The sequence below is a fragment of the Hemicordylus capensis genome, chromosome 1 (assembly GCF_027244095.1).
Source record: "Hemicordylus capensis ecotype Gifberg chromosome 1, rHemCap1.1.pri, whole genome shotgun sequence".
In the NCBI taxonomy this organism is placed as follows: domain Eukaryota; kingdom Metazoa; phylum Chordata; class Lepidosauria; order Squamata; family Cordylidae; genus Hemicordylus; species Hemicordylus capensis.
In genome coordinates this window covers 111,144,966-111,166,157 of record NC_069657.1, presented here as the reverse complement: position 1 = coordinate 111,166,157, position 21,192 = coordinate 111,144,966, and the positions used below count along the sequence as shown (strand labels likewise).

The 21,192-nt window shown below is 43.1% G+C and overlaps 1 protein-coding gene and 1 long non-coding RNA gene across 21 annotated transcripts in view; one reads left to right on the top strand and one right to left on the bottom strand.

Moving 5' to 3' along the window:
• CCDC73 (coiled-coil domain containing 73) overlaps window positions 1-21,192 on the top strand; it is a 136,544-nt gene that overhangs the window by 94,213 nt on the left and 21,139 nt on the right. For 18 of the 20 annotated variants that reach the window (XM_053300573.1, XM_053300624.1, XM_053300522.1 and 15 more), the window contains 4 exons: window positions 411-539; window positions 962-1,021; window positions 1,907-2,032; window positions 14,695-14,805. In XM_053300573.1, the coding sequence (XP_053156548.1) occupies window positions 411-539; window positions 962-1,021; window positions 1,907-2,032; window positions 14,695-14,805 (426 nt within the window). The remainder of the gene's footprint in view (window positions 1-410; window positions 540-961; window positions 1,022-1,906; window positions 2,033-14,694; window positions 14,806-21,192) is intronic. The other 2 variants (XM_053300548.1, XM_053300596.1) reach the window with 2 other exon arrangements.
• LOC128346887 (uncharacterized) overlaps window positions 1-21,192 on the bottom strand; it is a 34,754-nt gene that overhangs the window by 4,346 nt on the left and 9,216 nt on the right. The gene's annotated exons all lie outside the window — the stretch shown is intronic.

The window sequence follows — 21,192 nt, the reverse complement described above, 5'->3', positions numbered from 1 at the left end:
TTCTTGAGTTGAAGCAAGTAGGCTATTGAAAGTATTTGGTGATGTTTTTTCATTACTTCTTTACATTTAGAGCAGGAGCTATTGTTAGAACTTTGAATATTATGACAACACACTATCAGCCACAACATTATGCAAGGTTCGCTTATTTTTAGAAAAATGACAGTCGCATTTTAAATGTATCTCTTGTGAAAGCAATGTAAATCTAAAACAATATAAAAGGGTGTATTGTAAACATAGTTCCAAATATAAACTGTTATTGTCAATGTAATTTATACTTTGGTCATAAATATTTTTGTCAGCATGTATTTTGCTTAAAAGGATATTAATTAGGGTAGGCAAAAAGTTTTGTCTTGTCTGGAGTTGCAGTGATAAAGCTGAATTAACTATTTATGCATGTTTCCTGTATTAAGGAGCTAAAGAAAATTACTGCAGATTTGATAAGGTCCAATGTCACTTGTCAGCACAGAGAGGGAGAAGAAAATCTCAATCTCACAAGAAAGGAACAGGAGTTACAAGAACTACAACAAAAAATCTCGATGGTATTTGATAGTTAATGTTATCAGCTAGCATTTCCTATTCTTAATTTACAGAAAGAGAACTACAGATTTAGATGTTTTGTTATGTAGTACTAGCAATTATAGGAAATGCACTGTTAAATGATTTATTTGAGTAATTCCTAAATGATGATGTGAGAAGAGGCCTCCCTATTAAAATCCTGTCATATTTTGCTATGTAAAAATGGTTAAAATACTGTAGAATAATACAAGTATAATAGTGTGTTTTCATATATTAAGGCACAATCCAGTTGTACCTTGTATCCTCCTATTTCCCTCCTGTACTCCCTACTGCCTGACCTTCCTGTTGACGGCCCTCTCGCATATGGAGAGCTATGCTTGCAAGACTGCTGCACACACTATACAGGTCAACTGGATCAGGCCCAATGTATCAATTTCATTTACAGGAGATGGAATTAAATTCAAAAATCGCTGAAGAAAAGGAACATCTTAAAGAAGAGAAACAGGTAATCTGTAAACACGGTTTATTAAGAATAATTGTGCTTTAAAACATTAGGACATGAGCAAATACTCGTGTCTGTCACTTGCTGGGGTATATATAACTTCTGGTATTATCTGCTCAGTTAATGGTCTGGTTGAACTTGGCCATTCACCGTGTTGCAATAGGTGTCCTTTCCCACCATGACCAGTTTGAAATTACTGCGCTCAGGAACCCCACCAGGAAAATGTTCCTTCTTTTGTCATGCATCACACAACTGGGCATGATTTTGACTATCTTTGGTGCTTAAATTGAACAGAAATGATGCAAGCAAGCATTTTAGAGAACATACCCTGTATTGTTGATGAAACCCGGGCTTAGTCAAATAGACCTAATGCTTATGACAATGCTCATGACAATGAGCATTAAATTACATGAGCATTAAATTACTATGGGCCATGTTATGACCCCTTTGTTTGCCATTCTGACATAAATTTGTCTCTAAAGTATTGCACACTGTATGTTGCTACTAATTTTAGTAGCCCAAGCTCATAAAATATCATAGTTGATCATAGGAGCAATAAATTAAACATTAAATCTTACTTCTTTTCCAATGTAAACTGCTTTGTGATTTTTTTGTTTGTTAAAAAGCAGTATATAAATATTCAAAAGAATAATGATAATTTCAAATGTTGCAGTTTGAGGCATGCAAGTGCTATGAAATTAACCATACTGTTCATACCGAGATACTTTTGCATGCTCCCATTTTGACCCTTGGCTTTCAAGATAAAAAGATCTGTTCTTATTAAATCATCTTATTACAAAAATGTAACCTAGAAATAAATACTGAATAAAGATATTACAAATAAATCCTATCATGCTCAATTTAATAGAATAATTCTTTTGTTTCAAGTACTTTTTTATTTTAAATAAGGTGATTATTGCTTCTCTACAACATATGCAACAACTGCTATGTAGACAGACTGAAGCAAATGTCAGAATGGAAATGGAAATGAATGAACTAAAAGAAGTATATCAGGTCAGATTATGATTATAATAACATACTCTGCAGATTCTTGCAAAATAGCTTTAAGACTTTAAATATTTCAAAAATTGCTATATTTATTCATTTATTTTTAAAATGTTGTGCTACCTTTCAATATAAATATTTCCAAGGTAGCTTACAAAGATGAAACAATAAAAATTAAAACAGCATTAAAATAACACAATGATCCGTTCCTGTCCTGAATGGGCAGAGGACAGGGTGTGTGTGACCTTTCTTCTGTTATGAGCTGAATGCTAAGGCAAAATAGATCAAGGTTCCAAGATAGGAACCAGGAGGTTCCTGGAGATAGGACACTGTTCAGGGCAAAACTGACCAAGGAAGTGCCATGGAGGTTGACTGCTTGGTGTCCTCATTCAGTGGTCAACATTCTGCGCAGTGGTATGCCAGTGATAGGAACCTGCTGGGGCTTGCTGCACAAAATGAAAGACGCTCTGATGGTACTGCTTAACAGGGCAGTTGCAAAATAACTTAAGACATCTGTATAGTTGCACAGTGCTACTTCCATTGTTTCCTCTAGGCAACTTAAAAGGTGTGGCAAAGAAGTGCTGGAATGCACTAATTCAGACACACACACTGATCCAGACACCAAGCCAGGTTGCTACAAACTTAAGAATGGGCTGAGGAAGGTGGAACAGACTTTCACACTACAGAATAATAGTTACTTGTACTGGCATTGGTTAGATGGATAATTTTGTTAATCAGTCATTACATATTCTTTAACTTTTTTCAATGAAGTTCTGGCCTTTGTTCATCCAGTCTCTTGCCTCTTCATTTTATGTCCAGAGGCAAGATGAAAAAGTCAGTGTTAAAACAGAAACAAAAACAGAAGGCCTGGGGAAGTAAAAAGGTCTTTATGTGGTACTGGAAAGATATCCAAGTATATGCCAGGCAAGTCTCCCTGGGAAGAATATTCCAAAAGTGGAGCACTACTACTGAAAAGCCCCCCTTTCCCATTCACTACCTGTGTCAACTTGGATTGGATGGACACTCAGCAGAGGGTCTCCAAAGATAACCTCAGTGCATGGACAGGCTCATGTTAGTGTTCAAAACTATCAGTGTGAACCCTGAAATGTATCATGTGGTTCTCCATAGCTACATGAGGCAACATGAGCATTATGGCTGCTTTGCTATCTTTTGACTAAAAGAGGGATCCAATTAATTTAAGAAAATAAATAAATGTGTCAAGATTATTAACTTGGAAGTATGTACCTTAACTTGAAATACAAACCTTTTCTACATTCTAAAGAATATTTACTATGTAAATGAACAGTTTATTGGTGGAAATAGTTTTCAATATATAGTCAAATATTTAATACATTTATTTTTAAAAAATTAACTTGGGACACTTTTTTCTCCATTCCATAAGCAGAGTGCAGTTTTGCATTCATTACTTATATCCCATTTTTTAAGGACAAGTCCTCCCAGGGTGGGTAACAGCAGCCAGTAAAGTAATGTCATCAAAACTAACAGTAAAAACTTAGGTGTTTGTGGAGGCAGCCTGTGTGCCAAGGCCTGAAAAGGAGCAGGTTGCTAGAGAGATCAACTTTTATTAGAGAATATTTAACATATGGTTTACAAAAGCAACAGTGAATAGAATTTCCCGATAAAACACGGCCGCGTACTAACAAATGTGTGGTTGCAATGGTAGAGAGAATATAGCACTGTACGCAAGTTCCTATGGGTTTGGGTAGAGTTAAAAGAGTTCAGTGAGAGGAATGTCCAAAAGGTCCAAGGGAGGGGCAGATCCCAGTACTGTGGCACTGTCCCCATCCTGTGGTTCAAAATGGAAGTCAAGAAAATATTCTGTCTGGGGGAAAAAATACTTCACTGAACCAAATGACTTTTTCTTATCTGGTTATATTTTGAGTTTGCCCCTTCTAAATATACTGAGGAGCCTAACTGACGATGTCTTCTTGAAGATTTGTTGTTAAAAACATCCATAGTCTAGTTTATGTGCATACTGATTCCCCTGATGTGGTGTCAGAGAGAGCTCACATTTCCTGACCCTACTCCTGGTCAAAAAAATCCTTCTCCAACTTAATAGACATTGTAATACACATTGTAGTTAATTAAATGATCTGACTTGCTCAACAGGTTTTTCAGAAATTATTTACTCCGTTTGTAAGCATTCTTGGAAATGGTGAGCAACCTTTTGGCTACCAATATCACTCTTGCATTGAACAATGACATATCACCTCAGCTGCATTACTAGAAAGTTTGCAATAGCTTGGCAGATGAGATCCACAATGGTGCATATGGAAGATTTGGGCACAAGAGCAATTTCACCATATTCAGATGACAATGGCCAGGATGCAGAAATGAAAGGCAATGTGGAGACCTCTGTTAAACTGAAAAAGATATGGAGCTGAGTCTCACAATCAGTGAGACCCAGTTTGCGAGAGTGAGCGGGGAATGAGCGGCTCCCTGCACACAAGCAGGGCAGGAGCCCTGGCCGCCCACATGATTGCCGGCTCCGTGATGGAGCCAGCGGGGGCTGGGGGGAGCGGTGGCCAATCGGCCCCCGGAAGCTCCAGCATGCCCTGTGCAAGTGCGCAGGGCATGCTGGCGAGACCCCCAGAGCTGGGAGGCAGCTTTTCACCTCCCCTCTGGGGTCTCCTCGTGAGTAGCCATGGCGCAGAGCCGCGCCGCAGCTACGCACGATAAAAAAAATGAGTTTTCAGAGCGCTCACTCCACAAACCTGGTTTTAGGGGCGGGCTACTTGAGCAGGTTACCCGATTTTCTGCAATCGTGTGAATAGCCTCATACTCTATCAAAAGATCTTTTGCAAAACAAAAGCAGTAGCAACAACAAAACCAAAACCAAACAAAAAGAACAAACAACACTCAATTACATAAGAAATGCCTGAGAACATTTAGAAATGCCTGAGAACTTTAGGCACAGTTTTCTCCCAAATTGAATGTGATTTTGTAATCGCATATTTCAAAATAAGACTAAATTCTTCCACCACTATTTCTCACTGTTCTGGGGGCACTTCCATTCATGAGCTCAGCAAAACTGTTGAAAGGTATATTCATCACAATTGCAAGATTTGTTTCACATAACGGAATTTTTATTCAAAATTGTGAAATTGCTGATATAGCTAATTAAAATATGTAACTTATCACTAAATGAACCTTCCTACAAGAGGATATCATTGCCAGTCTAAGGCCAATTCAAAAACAGAGCAGGGAGAGATCCAGGAAATTACAAATCTGTCAGTTTAGCTTCTGACCCAGTAAGTTTTAGTGGAAAGCATTATCAAGGCTCATATTGTTTATATACAAGCCATGCTCAAGCCTCTCTGGTGCCTGAGGCAGCTTGGTACACATTGCCCCCAGCCCCAATCTTCTTCCCATCTTGCACCCACTCACCCAATCTTCCCACATCCTCTGAGGGTTGAGAGGCACAGCCAGCTGCAAGGGAAAGGGGGATCAGCAAAAATTGTCTCTCCCCACCCACCAGTTCAACAGAAATGTGTTCCCACCAGTGTGGTGTTAGTCTTGATGTCAGACACTGTGTGGAGTTTGGTCATCCCATCTCAAAACAGGATACACAGAACTAGAAAATAGAAAGAGGACAATCAACATGATCAAAGAGGTGATTAGAAGCAGATAAATAAATAGCATCACTTATGAATGGGATGAAGAGAGTGGATAGAGATGATTTTCTTTCTCATCATGATATTAAAAGCTGTGGTCATTCAGTTTGGAGATATTCCTTCATATACAATTTGTAGAATCCACTGCCACAAGATGTAATGGCACTAACTTGTAAAACAAACTGATTACATCCATAAAGGATACATCTAGCAGCAGCTGTTAGATGATAGACATGATAGTTGAATAACATCTCCATGTTTAGAGGCTGTATATCTTTGATTATTAGAGACTTGGCTATCATTATTGTGCCCCAGTCATTTGCTTCCAAAGCCACTGACTGGCTATTGTGAGACAGAATGCTAGATTTTCATGAGCATTTTAGCAATCTCATTAAGTGTCAACTCAAACAGTCAAGAGTCCCAACTAGTTTTAAATGAATTTATTTCTTCCAAAACATGCAAATAATTAACATGCAAAGAGGCAGGAGATTGCAGAAGGTTGATGATTCAAATGGAGATGAAATCACAGGAAAAGATACATTATTGCAGATGGAATGTTGGTTCTTGATCCGTTGGGTGAAAAGATTGTGGCTTTACTAGCTAAATTGAGACCTTCCCGGTGAGTACTAGAGAGAAAGCTTCATGATGATGGGCAATGGAGAATGAAGTAAACCAGCAGGCAGGGCTGCTTACATGAGATTGATTGGCTGAGAGAAGACTCTGTCAATCAATCCTTGGCACCTTGATTCTTCTCTGATTCTGATCAAGTCTGACTAGGTGATTTCTGCTCACACACAGGTATACTTGATTAATCTATGACTCATTCTAAGGGATCCTTCTAAAGATTACACAAACCGCTATAAAGGCTAACTCAACAACTACATGATTCTCTACTATGCATTCACTCTAAACACCTGATACCCTTGTGGCAACACACTTCCTGTCTGGAATTGCTAAATTCCACTATCTATCTGAACTGAGTATAAAGTCCTGGTAATCTAGCTGTTGACTTGCAACTAACTGGTCTTGTGGCAGCAAGACAAGGAGAGCTGATCTTATGGGCACTTGCCTGCCTGGTGTGAAGGTTGTGGACTTCAGGCTGCATCTAGATAGGCTGTTAGGCAGTGCTGGGGAGGAGCCAGCTGTCATGGTGCATGTCAGCACCAACAATGTTGGGAAATGTACTTGGGAGGTCCTGGAAGTCCAATTTAGGCTGCTAAGTAGCAGTGGTGCATCTAGGTGATTTTGGCGCACAGGCTGCCCCCGTCATGAGACACCCCCTGCCACCGCAAGCCTTTCCTGCCGCCGCTGCAAGGCCCCGCTGTGCCAAACCACGGCTTTTCTGTAATTTTAGCTGCCATGTGCACAGCCGGGGGTGAGCCGAGCAGGCCTCCCCCCAGTGGCGGTGGGGTGGGTGGAGTGGATGCTGGGCCTGTCTGTCCTGCCCAGCAGCCCTTGAAATCTGTGCGGCACACCCGTGCAGTTCAAATAGATCGTTGCAAGTCCGTGATGTCATTGGCTTGTGCCAATCTATTCAAACTGCACAAACGTGCCTCACAGTTTTCAAGGGCCACTGGACCAGACAGACAGGTCCAGCAGCTGCTCTGCCTGCCACCAACATGTGGTGGGGTAGGAGGCCTGCTCGGCTCATCCCCATCTCCTGGCCATGCACATGGCGGCTAAAATTACAGAAAAGCTGTGGTTTGGCACAGTGGGGCAGTGGTGGAGCGGGGTGGCGGCAGGAGGCCCTCGGTCATTTGGTGGGGCCCGTAGACCTTGGAGGCCATGGAATGGGGCCCCAAGGTCTGGGGGTAAGAGCGCCTCTGCTAGGTAGCATACTGAAGTGCAGGACCCGCACAGTAGCATTCTAGTACTGTGATTTTAAATAAGTCCCATGCTTTCTGGAGTGATTTGACCCTCCTGACTTTCCCTTTCAACTTCCTTTTTACCAATCTCCTCATTTTTGAGAAGTTTTCTCTTCTGAAGTCCAATGCATCTGTATTGGACTCCCTTGACAATTCTCCACTCGCATATATGCTGAATTGGATCACACTATGGTCACTGCTCCCCAATGGTTCTGCAACTCTGATATCTCACACCAGGTCCTGGGCACCACTCAGGATTAAGTCCAAGGTTGCCATATCCCTGGTTGGTTCTGCGACTAACTGTTCAGGAGGACACCGGCATGGCTTATAAGAGTCAGTGAAGCTGTATTTTATTTTATTTTATTTTATTTTATTTATATACCACCTGACTCCAAAGGCACTAGGCAGTTCACAAAAATAAACACAATAAACACAGAATAAAACCAACTATTAAACAATTAAAAATTAAAACATTCAAAGATTTACAACAATGGAAAAATTTAAACAGCAGTTAAAAACATAAACAGCAATTTTAATTAAACAGCACTTTTAAAATATAAAAGGGAAGAAGACTTCCTTCAGAAAATGGAAGTCCCGCCCAAATGAAGAGAACAGGAAGGAACATAAACTCTGGCAAGGAAATGCAGCGAGATAATAAGGGATGCAAAAAGAGAGTTTGAGGAGCATATAGCTATACACGTCAAGGGGAATAACAACACTTCTTTAAAACCTGTCAAGGAGGCAGTTGGCCCCTTAGATGATGAGGACGTGAAAGGGATTATTAAGGAAGATAAGGAGACTGCAGAGAAGCTGAATGAGTTTTTTGCATCTGTCTTCATGGCAGAGGATACTGACCATATACCCTTTCCTGAATTGGGCTTCACGGGTTTAGAGGCTGAAGAACTTGGCCAATTTGAGGTGACAAGAGATGTTCTAAACTATCTTGGAAAAACTAAAAATTAACAACTCTTCAGGGCCAGATGGTATCTACCCAAGAATGCTGAAAGAACTCAGCTATGAAATTGCTGATCTCCTAGCAAAAAAAAAAAAAAAAGTAGGTAACTTGTCCCTACTATAAGGCTCTGTATTAGAGGACTGGAAAGTAGCCAATGTAACTCCAATTTTCAAAAAGGGATCCAGGGGGATCTGGGAAATTACAGGCTGGTCAGCTTAACTTTTGGTGCCAGGTAAATTGATGGAAAGCATACTTAAGGACAAAATTGTTAAACTTATAGAAGAAAAGGCATTGCTGAAGGAGAACCAGCATGGTTCCTGCAAGGGCAAGTCTTGCCTCACTAACTTTTTTGAGTTCTTTGAGAATGTCAACAGGCATGTGGATAAAGGTGATCATATGCCTTTACCACAGTATACTTGAACTTCCAAAAAGCTTTTGACAAAGTTCCCCACCAAAGGCTCTTGAGTAAACGTATCAGTTATGGGATAGGGGGACAGGTTCATGTGTGCATCAATAACACAATAGTTGAAGGACAGGAAACAGTGGGTAGGAATAAATGGACAGTTTTCACAATGGAGGGAAGTAGGAAGTGGGGTCCCGCAGGGGTCAGTACTGGGACCAGTGCTTTTTAACTTGTTCATAATGATCTAGAAGTTGGGGTAAGCAGCAAAGTGGCCATATTTGCAGATGACACTACACTATTTAGGGAAATGAAATCCACAAAAGATTGTGAGGAGCTCCAAAAAGATATCTCCAAACTGGGGGAGTGGATGACAAAATGGCAAATACGGTTCAATGTAAGCAAGTGTCAAGTGATGCACATTGGGGCAAAAAACACCAGCTTCACATATATGCTGATGGGATCTGAGCTGTCTGTGACTTACCAGGAGATAGCTCTTGGGATTATGGTGGACAGCTCATTGAAAGTGTCAATTCAGTGTCCACTCTAAGGGAGCTTAGCCTGCTTTCTAGGGATTGTGGGAACCACCAGGCTCGCAGGTGAGCCTAGTGCTCCCAAGGCGGCTAGCCCACCTAATTCCCCCTCCCCTTAAATGAGGTTAATGGAGTGAGAGCTTTGTTAACCTCATTTGGTTCCTCATGTGTTGCTGCAGTGCCCCTGATCCCCACAGCCCCCACCGGCTCTGTGACAGAGCCGGCAGTCATTTGGGCGGCTGATCTAGCCACCCAGGCTGCCTTTTGATAGTCTGTGGGGAGAGTGGGCTAAGCCTGCTCTCCCGCAGACCCAGAAGAAGCTCTTCTCACCGATCATGAGAAGAGCTTCAGGGTGCGGCAGCTGTGAAAAAGGCCAATTCCATGTTAGCGATCATGAGAAAGGGGATTGAAAATAAAAATGCTAATATTATCATGCCCTTGCACAAATCTATAGTACAGCCACATCTGGAGTACTGCATACAGCTTTGGTCACCCTTTCTGGAGGATATTGTAGAACTGGAAAAGGTGCAGAAGAGGGCAGCCGAGAAGATCAGAGGCCTAGAGTACTTTCCTTATGAAGCTAGGCTACAGCATCTGGGGCTCTTTACCTTGGAAAAGAGGTGATTAAGGGGAGACATGATCAAGGTATACAAAATTATGCATGAAGTGGAGACAGTTGTCAGAGATAAATATTTCTCCCTCTCTCACAACACTAGAACCAGGGGTCACCCCATGAAACTGAAGGTTGGGAAATTTAGGACCAAGAGGAAGTACTTTTTCACACAGTGTATAATTAATCTATGGAATACCTTGCCATGGGATGTGATGGCCAGCTTTAAAAGGGGCTTAGACAAATTCATGGAGAACAGGTCTATCAATGGCTACTAGTCTGGTGGCTATAGGCCACCTCCAGCCTCAGAGGCACAATGCATCTCAATACCAGTTGCAGGGGAGCAACAGCAGGAGAGAGGGCATGCTCTCACCTCTTGCCTGTGAGCTCCCCAGAGGCATCTACCTGTAGACTAGATGGGCCTTTGGCCTGATCCAGCAGGGCTGTTCTTATGTGGTAGCAAGCATGAATTGTCCCCTTTGTTAAGCAGGGTCTGCCTTGGTTTGCATTTGAATGGGAGACTACATGTGAGCACTGTAAGATATTCGCCTTAGGGGATGGGGCTGCTCAGTGAAAAGCACTTGCATGCTTGCATGCAGAAGGTTCCAGGTTCCCTCCCTGGCATAACCAAATTAGGGCTGAGAGAGACGCCTGCCTGCAACCTTGGAGAATCTGCTATCAGACAATATTGAGCTAGATAAGGGGTGCACAACTCAAATGCCCACTTGGGCCAGAACCAACCGCAACTTGGCGTGCAGGGGTCAAGGTCAATTTTCAGTGCATTATTACATTAAAATTAATTATTAAACACATTAATGAAAGCAACTATTAGTTACTTATGGGATCCATTTTATTTATTTATTATTTCTCTATGTAAACTGCTTTGCAAACTTTTGTTGAAAAGTGGTATATAAATATTTGTTGTTGTTGTTATGGATCTTCCTCCCTGTCAAGGGACCCAGAATTTTAACCAAGGAAAGTGCCCATAAAATAGGTCCTGTCTCTGCTCAGTCAGTGGGGCACCTGGAGTGCATGCCAGCCCCAAATAAATATCCAGTCCTCTCCTCCTCCTCAAACACAATTGCTTCCAGGCTCCAAACTTAGGAATGGAGTCCTAGAGCTCTTCATGAATCCTGCTGTTCATGGTTCTTACTGCAGGATACTCCTACCTTGGGGGTCAGCAAAAAAAAAAAAAAAGTCCCTGTGGGCCAGATCTGGTCCCCGGGCCCTATGTTGTGCAGGCCTGAGCTAGATGGACCAATGGTCTGACTCGGTATATGGCAGCTTCCTATGTTCCTATGTAACTACATTACGGACAGCTTTCTTCTTTGGACAGAGGTAATACTGCTTTGGTGACTAGTCTGCTGAATATTTTTGCCACTCCTTGCTTGTTTGTTTTCACCTTAAGCTTGCATACTTTGCTGTCATCACTGGTTGATGACTCCCATGTCTTATGGCAACATATAGATCTTTGGTCTGATTCAGCAAGGTGGATCCTATGACTTTTTTGGCAGAATTTGTCCTCCCATATTCTGATGGCTAGAAACAGCATCTTTATAGTTGGCAGTCTACTTATAGTAATTTTTTGGGCTATCTACCTAGCAGAGTATTCTGCGAAGTCATGCAGTGATGGTACCAGAAACCAAAATTAGCAAGGCCAGGCAGGTTCAGACAATATTCTTTCCTCACACATGGTGAGGGAAGCAAAATCGTAGCTCCCCATCCCCACTGTCCCAGCACAACTGTCCCACCTCCAAGGTTAAAAACATCTATGTGTGAATATTACATTTCAGTGAGCAGATTTATTGTAAAATCCTATACATGTAGGCCTGAACAGTGTGATTGATATTCCAGATAAGATATGGGAACTAGCCAGGTGTTCTGGGTCCATATATGTTTTCATTACATACATATATGTATGCATTATTGAAATGTGATGTCATGTGTCTTGTGGTGCTGGAGTTGGGACAGCCATGCTAGATGAGCAGAGAGGAAACTTTAGTTTCTCTTCCCTATCAGATGAGAAGAATATTGACTCAATTAGACAAATTCTGAATTTCAGAATTCCGTGTATCATAACTTGATTACTTGGTTCTAGTCAATTATGAAATAGCAGCTTCAGAAACAATTTTACAGGTTGCTTACCTGTAACTGATGATCTGGTAGAGATCCATCGATATCCATAAGATCCTCCCAACCTCCCCTCTGCAGTAGTGTTACCTCTATGTGTGCACGCCCTTGCCATTGACTCTGTCTTTTCCCTTTGGATGAACTCACCTGTTATATGGATGAGACCTATGCATGCGACAAAGGCTTCCTGCCCCAAAGGGCTTCAGTACGCGATACCTCCTGTGATACCTCACAACTCTGAAGGCCAAGGGACTGGCCAATGTCTCATTGAAAGTTCACCTGGCTGCCTTATCCTCACAACATCTGGGGAGTGAGGGGAGAACGCTGTTCTCACATCCTTTGAGCAAAGCTTTCCTGAAAGGACTTTCGCATGTTTATCCTCCTATCAAACTGCCGGTAGAACCATGGAGCCTGTCCTTAGTCCTATCTTCACTTATCCAAGCTCCCTTTGAGCCCATGACCAAGTCCCCCTTAAAACTGGTGTCTTGGAAAATGGCCTTCTTGATTGCTGTCTCTACGGCCATACATGTAAGCAAATTAACAGCCCTAAGAGTGGATTATCCATATACGACCTTTTATCCAGACAAAGTCCCTATGTGCCTGGATCCCGGGTTCCTTCCAAAAGTAGTGTCTAATTTTCATCTAAATCTTGATATCATTCTCCCTACTTTCTTCAGGAACCCCACTACTACCCTGGAACGATCTCTGCATGCCATGGATGTTCGCCGGGCTTTATTGTATTACATGTCATGAACTAAAGACTTTTGCACCTCTACTCAACTGTTTATATCTTACAAGGGCCCTACTAAGGGCACCCCCATCTCCCGTCAATGTTTTTCGAAATGGCTGGTGGAACTCATCCTATTTTCTTACAAGATGCAGAACAAAACACCACCGGAAGCAACAGAAGCCCATCTCATCAGGGCACACACTTCCTCGGCTGCACACATTTCTGGGGTGACTTCGAGGACATCTGCAAGGCAGCAACCTGGTCCTCGGAGTCTCCCTTTGTAAAGCACTACGCCATAGATGTACGTTCTGCTGTGGAGGCCACTTTCGGGAGGAGTGTATTAAAGTGGGTGTTGCAATAGCTACTACTGCTCCCATCCTCCTACTGGAGTTTGCTAAACACTCATTCTTATGGGCATCGACGGATCTCAATCCAGATAAACAGGTTGCTTACCTGTAACTGATGATCTGGTAGAGATCCATCGATATCCAAAAGATCCACCCAACCTCCCCTCTGCAGTAGTGTTACCTCTATGTGTGCATGCCCTTGCCATTGACTCTGTCTTTTACCTTTGGATGAACTCACCTGTTATATGGATGATCGTCCGCCATGGTGATCGTCCAAGAATTGAGGGACTTTGTGCCTTGAGCACACCTTAAATAGCATGGTCTGCGTGGAGCATGGCCTAGGCGCTTTGACTAGCTCAGGCATGGCTACTGCATGGCTCCTGCACAGGCACAGAACCCATTCTTATGGATATCGACGGATCTCTACCAGATCATCAGTTACAGGTAAGCAACCTGTTTTTCTTATGAACTCAGTGGTGTTACAGACATGCCAAATATTGTGTAAATTCAGAAGTAATGTGATGTTCTGTAGTTAAATGGTAACACAGGAAGAAACACCCCCCCCCCCGAAAGGAAGCTTTTATAGTCTTGTTTTACCCCTAGAAGTGGTTTTAATAATCACAGAAACACATATTGTAGCTAAATGCATTAACACAGTGTTTTTTCCTTGCTTTTCATTTGTTTTTAATGTGATGGGGGGCGGGGCCTTGTAGTACCTGAGAGATGTATGAGAACTTTTACTGCTGATTTACACAAACTTACTTTAATTTATCAGTATGACAGTAAAGCTGACAATGAGTTAATCCAGAGATGTTAGAACAAGTATGACACTTTAAAAATCCTTCCCAGAGCACACTGTTGATGTAGCATAAATGTTAAATAGTAGTAGAATAAAAAGCATATTGGTATTATTTTAATGCAGTTTTATTTAATTTCCTTGGGTCAACTGTAAAAGGAAATTAAATGAGAATCAAACAAAAACTAGAAACTGGAATTCTTACTGTGGTATCACAGTTCTTAAATTTAATCTTAAATCTAAATTTCATGGAATGATAATAAAGCACATTCAGGTTTTATGAGTGAAATAAAAATATTTTCTGGGTTGTACTGTAGTGTTTATCTTCACAAACAAAGGGTTTAGAATGTGCTACATTTCATATTTCTTAGCTCTGCACTTCATATTACTTTTTCAGCACATTAAAACTTATGCAGTGAAACTGAATAATGGCAAGTATTTTTATACCCTTTTATAGCCATTTCTTTTTCATAACCTCCCCCTGTTTCCTGTTAGCTAAACTATAAGCACCTTTCTGTTAATTTATGAAAATTATTGTTGAGATAGCACATTATCACTGATCTGTATGGCACTTTCAGCATGTTAGAAGAAAAGGTCCAAGCAACATAAAACACATCAAAATTCATTAATGTGGTATTGATTATTTTTTGGATAATTAATTTTATTGCAGACCCTTGAAAGAGATAATGAGCTGCAAAGGGAGAAGGCTAAAGAAAATGAAGAAAAGTTCCTTAATCTTCAGGATGAATATGAGAAGGCACAAAGAACTTGGAAAAATGAGGTGGGTTTATTATTTAAGTATTAGAGTATTAACAAGGTTTGTAAGTAATAAGCAAAACATTCCAAAAGACTACAAAAAAATACAAAATAAAGTAAATATGAAGTCAGATGTTCTTTGCCATTCCAAAAACTTCAGATTTCATGATAGTAGATGCTTAGGCCAAATTTTTAACATCCAGCTAACCAAACATCAGACCCATCTGTTTGAGAGGTTATGTAACAGAAGCCAATGGGATATTTTTACATGTCTCTTTATAGTCAATATTAGATATGTTTTTCCCTCAAAATTATGTCAAATGCTCAGTGTGAATTAGTTGAAGGATCATTCATTCCATAATTCCCCTCTTTTATACCCTTGAATTTCTAACTGAGAAAAACCAGTCCATATATTGAAACTAATATCTGCACTCTACTGGAAAACACTGTTTAAAACACTGCTGGATGAAGGCGCCGACCTGGTATATATTACAGAGACCTGGCTGGGAGAGGCTGGGGGCCCAGTGTGGTCCCAGCTTCTCTCTCCAGGGTACTCTGTTGAGGAGCAGGTGAGGGACAGGGGGCGGGGAGGTGCAGTGGCTGTGGTCTATAAGAATATCTCACTTACCAGGATTCCTGTTGGAGTGTCAGACCATATTGAATGTGTATACTTAAGTTTGGGGACCAGGGATAGACCGGGGCTTCTGTTGGTGTACCGATCGCTCCGCTGCTCAACGGAGTCCCTAACTGAGCTGGCAAACTTGGTCTCGGGTTTGGTGTTGGAGTCCCCTAAGCTTGTGGTGCTGGGGGACTTCAATGTTCATTTTGGGACCAATTTGTCCGGGGCAGCTCAGGAGTTCATAGCGGCCATGACAACTATGGGCCTATTTCAAGTGGTCTCAGGACCGACACACAATGCAGGTCACACGCTTGATTTGGTCTTTCACTCTGATCAGGGTGGTGTTCCGTGGGTGAGGATTCCTGTGATTTCCCCATTGTCATGGACGGACCACCATCTGGTTAAGGTTGGACTCACAGTCACACCCCACCTTTGCAGGGGCGAGGGACCTATTAGAATGGTCCGCTAGAGAAGGTTATTGGATCCTATAGGACAGGCTTCCCCAAACTGCGGCCCTCCAGATGTTGCTGAACTACAACTCCCAGCATCCCTAGACACAATGTTTTGTGGCTCTGCTGTGTTGTGTACAATTTACAATTTAGTGTTGGCTGCTGTGTTGTATGTGTTGGCTCTGCTGTGTTGTATACAATTTACAATTTAGTGTTGGCTCTGCTGGCGATCCTGTTGATGCCCTGGTGGAGAACTGAAACATCAAACTCACCAGGGCAGTAGACATGATCGCTCCTAAGCGTCCTCTCCTACTTACTTCAAAATTGGCCCCTTGGTATACAGAAGAACTAAGGGGACTGAAGCGGCAAGGTAGACAACTGGAGTGCAGGTGGAGAAAAACTCGGCTTGAATCCGACAGATTGCAACATAGAGCTCATTTGAAGATCTATGCTCAGGCAGTACATGCGGCAAAGAAGCAATTCTTTTCTGCCCATATTGTATCTGCAAGTTCACATCCGGCGGAGTTGTTCAGGGCAGAGGCGTAACTAGGGAAATCGGCGCCCGGGGCAAGCACTGAAATGGCGCCCCCCCACCGCGTCCCACCGCCCCCCCCACATGCTACATTATACTTAGGTTTTTCCTCACAAGTGCCCGCCGCCGCTGCCAAGCCAGGCCACTGACTGGCCGCCAGGCACCAGCAAAGCAATGCGGGGGGGCGCAAGCGGCGCGGAAGGGACCGCTCGTGGGGAAGGGGGCACCGACGCGCTCCCTTGACTGCTGCAGCACTGCTGCAGCACTGCTGCACTGAGCAGGAAACATTTGTATTAACAAAAATTTTTAAAAAATTTAGTCATGGCGGCGCCCCCCACATGACCAGAAAAGATGGCGCCCGGGGCACGTGCCCCCCCTGCCCCCCCTATAGTTACGCCTCTGGTTCAGGGTTGTGAGAGGGCTAGTGAGTGCCCCTCCTCCCTTGAATCAGAATTTGGAACCATCGATTACCCGTGGTGATGTGTTTAATGAATTCTTTGTGGGAGAAATCTCTCGTATTCGGGCTGACTTAGATTCTGTCTCCACAATTACTCCAGTGTCTGATGTGGAGCTGTCCAGCAACTCCTCTTGTGCAGTTAGGTTGGATCAGTTCCAGTTGATGACTCCTGAGGATGTGGACAAGCTGATTGGAACGGTGCGGCCCACCACTTGTCCTCTTGACCGTTGCCCAATATGGCTTATACTATCTGGCAGGGGGATGGTTGTAGAAGGCCAGGTAGAGATTATAAATGCATCTCTGAGGGATGATGCATCTCTGAGGGAGATGCATCACCAACTGGAACTCCTAGTCTTAAGGAGGCAATTATTAGACCGATTCTGAAAAAGCCTACCTTGGATCCCTCAGACCTGAGTAACTACAGGCCTGTCTCCAACCTTCCATGGCTGGGCAAGGTAATTGAGAGGGTGGTGGCCTCCCAGCTCCAGACAGTTTTGGATGAAACTGATTATCTAGAGCCATTTCAAGCTGGCTTCTGGGCTGGCTATGGAGTGGGGACTGCCTTGGTTGGCCTGATGGATGATCTCCAACAGGGAATTGAGAGGAAGTGTGACTCTGTTGGTCCTTTTGGACCTCTCGGCGGCTTTTGATACTATCGACCATAGTATCCTTCTGGAGCGTCTGAGGGGGTTGGGGCTGAGAGGTACTGCTCTGCAGTGGTTCCACTCCTACCTCTCGGGCAGGTTCCAGATGGTGTCCCTTGGAGACTGCTGTTCTTCAAAATCTGAACTTTTGTATGGTGTCCCTCAGGGCTCCGTATTGTCTTAGATGTTGTCTACATGAAACGGCTGGGAGAGATCATCAGGAGATTTGGTGCAGGGTGTTACCAGTCTGCTGATGACACCCAAATCTATTTCTCTATGTCAGCATCATCAGGAGAGGGCATAACCTCCCTAAATGCCTGCCTGGAGTCGGTAATGGGCTGGATGAGGTATAACAAACTGAGACTGAATCCATATAAGATGGAGGTACTCATTGTGCAGTCGAAACTCTGGAGACGATTTTGATCTGCCTGTTCTGGATGGGGTCACACTTCCCCAGAAGGAACAAGTATGCAGTCTGGGGGTGCTTCTGGATCCGAGCCTCTCCCTGGTGTCCCAGGTTCAGGCAGTGGCCAGAGGTGCCTTCTATCAGCTCTGGCTGATACGCCAGCTGCATCCGTTTCTTGAGATAGATGACCTCAAAACAGTGGTACATTTGCTGGTAACCTCCAGACTGGATTACTATAATGCACTCTATATGAGGCTGCCCTTGTACATAGTCTAGAAACTACAGTTGGTTCAGAATGTGGCAGCCAGGCTGGTTTCTGGGTCATCTAGGAGAGACCATATTACTCCTGTATTGAAAGAGTTACACTGGCTGCCGATATGTTTCCAGGCAAAATACAAGGTGTTAGTTATAACCTATAAAGCCCTAAACAGCTTGGGCCCTGGGTATTTAAGAGAACGTCTTCTTTGTTATGAACCCCACTGCCCATTGAGATCATCAAGAGAGGTCCGTCTGCATTTGCCACCAGCTCCTCTGGTGGCCACTCAGGGACGGGCCTTCTCCATTGCTGCCCCGAGGCTTTGGAATGCACTCCCTAGTGAAATAAGAGCCTCCCCATCTCTCACAGCTTTTAAAAGCTCTTTAAAGATGCGTCTGTTCACCCAGGCTTTTAACTGATACTGTTCTGATTGTTTTTAATGTTGTTTTAGAGCATTGTTTTAAATTTTAAATTGTTGTGTTTTAAATTTCTTCTGTTTTAATGTTGTTTTTATCTGTTGTAAACCGCCCAGAGACATAAGTTTTGGGCAGTATAAAAATATGCTAAATAAATAAATAAAGGGAAGGTGTGGAAAACGTCTCCTGTATATGTATCCCATACGGTGGCACAAACATTCTTTGTGTACTTTGAAACCTTTTTAGAAAATTCAGGAGTGTCATTGCTTGTACCTTCTAAGAAATAATCTGAGCCCTTTTGGGACAGGGATCCATATTATCTTATTTATTTGTTATTTCTCTGTGTAAACCGCCCCGAGTCATTTTTGGAAGGGCGGTATAGAAATCGAATAAACAACAACAACAAATGCTATCAGAGACTTCAGGCTCTGATAGTACTGATCACCTGGTAGTGATGTATGTGTGAGAACAGGTTAGGAAGTAAACACACCCAATCTACGTGTTCTTTTTCCTCACCTAATAGTACAGATTAGCAACTAGGCAGAGGGAAGAAGTTACAGAGTCTGAGTTTGGATGTTCCCTTTTTACTTTTCTTTGCTGTTAATTCACTTACCAGGTGATTGGCATGTCAGATTGGTGCTCACAAAAGGAAGAGGCCTGCACAAACATGGCACTCAGAATTCGAGAGATTGCAGCATGGCTCATATGGGCAATGTTTGGCTGACATCCATACTAGCACTGCGCTCGTGCAACTGTGCTGGCATTCAGACAAATGTTGCACTGTTGCATGATGGGATACAGGTGATTTTTGCCAGTCTTCCTTTTCCTCTGAAGCCTCCTGTCCCTCCTGAAAATATGGCCCTGAAAGGATCTTATAAAAGACTTTCTGACACAATGAAGCCATAACTCAGACAAACTGAAAGAAATAAAGCTGCTCACATTCTTTATGAAAAAGGAATGGTCTTTTTTAAATTATTCATTTAAATATAGCACCACCCATGCACATGGTGCTGTGCAAAGCATGAGGGTACAGTCCCTTTGATAAAGGGGAAACAAAAGAGGAAGGGAGGGAAATTGAAGTATTCTTTCTGTGGGAAGAGTATGCAAATTTTCCAGTTAATGTATTTGAACTTAGTTACAGTAGGGAATGAGGACAAAGGCATTGTGCCAAAGGCTTAATAGAAAAAGTGAGTTTTGAGAAGGGATTTGAGGAAGTAAGAGAGGAGGCATTATGCAGTGGTTCTAGGAAGCAGGACCAAGCATACGTGGAGAAAAGATGGAAATGTTTGAGGGAGCAGGAGACCTTTGGGCGATAGAGGGTATTGGGGTTTGAGAAGTGAAGGATATCCATGAAAGATATGAAATCTGAAAGGCAGGGCCTCCGCAAGGCCATGGAGGGTTTTGAAGATAAGGATGAGGAGCTTTGTGCTGTCTCCAGGAGTAGCCAGGAATTCAGTGAAGGGATGCAAGGAAGAGGGTGATATACGTGAAGTAACCACACCAGAGAAGTGAATGGAGATCTCTGTGAAGGTGAGAAGGCCAAAAATGATTAAGCGGAAGACCAGTGAAAAGGAGGTTGCCAGAGTCAAGGCAAGAGATGACCAGGGAATGACCTAGTTCTTGCTGAAGGAGCAGAGAGGAGTGGCCATGTTCTTGCAATAATGCGTTTGGACCTCAGTCTGCCGCCCGGAAAGTCGGAAAGTTCCTCCTTTTCTGAGTGAGTTCATCGCACTGACAGATTATTGGTTTTGACTAGAGACTGGTTTACGAACAACGAAGGTTTCTCGACTCGGAACGGCTGACGGACATCCCGGTGCTTATTTTGACTTGGACTGGCAAGCGACAATCCTGTGGACTTTGACCCTCACATGGACTTGACTACTCTCCGGAATAATGGCTGACGAGAAAAAATCGTTCAAGTGGTGTGAAGGCTGTAGGGCGAAACTCCCCTCAAAGGACCTTCACGACCTCTGCTTATTGTGCCTGGGTGGGGCGCATAATGTCTCTGCATGTAAAATTTGTCTGTCATTTTCTAAACAGACACGAAAAAATTGGGCACTTCATCTTTGGGCTACGATGACGTTTTCAGCCCTTCGACACCCGGCACTCTATGCCCTTCGACATTGGCAGCAGCTCTGAAAATGGCACCGAGATTGACTTTGGCCCAAAGCCATCGACGTTGGACAAGCATCGGCCGAGATCATCTTCGACATCGAGATATGACTCGGCGAAGTCATCCAAGGTGGATGGGTCGATGTCAACAAAGTCTTCATCATCAAAGACACCATCAACATCAACAGTGAAATCCTCGGTGTCAAGCTCGAGGTCAACACATCACTCGACTTTGAAGAAAGATGCTCCCCTGGATTCATCGAAGGAGCATCGAAGATCTGCAAAGCATCCAGCAACTGACTGGTTGGATTCCCCTCCTGAACGGCGTCGAAAGTCTTTGAAATCAACGGAGCACCAGACCCCACCTCCAAAAGAAGTGCAAGTTGTTCAGCCGCCGTTGACGTCTACACGGCCAATGCCAGAATCAGCAGCAGCCTCCGTGCCGAGTGCAGAAACGCTGCATCCTTCGGCATCAACAGCTATCGACGTCGACCAAGACTTGTTAACTTCTGCTTCGATGC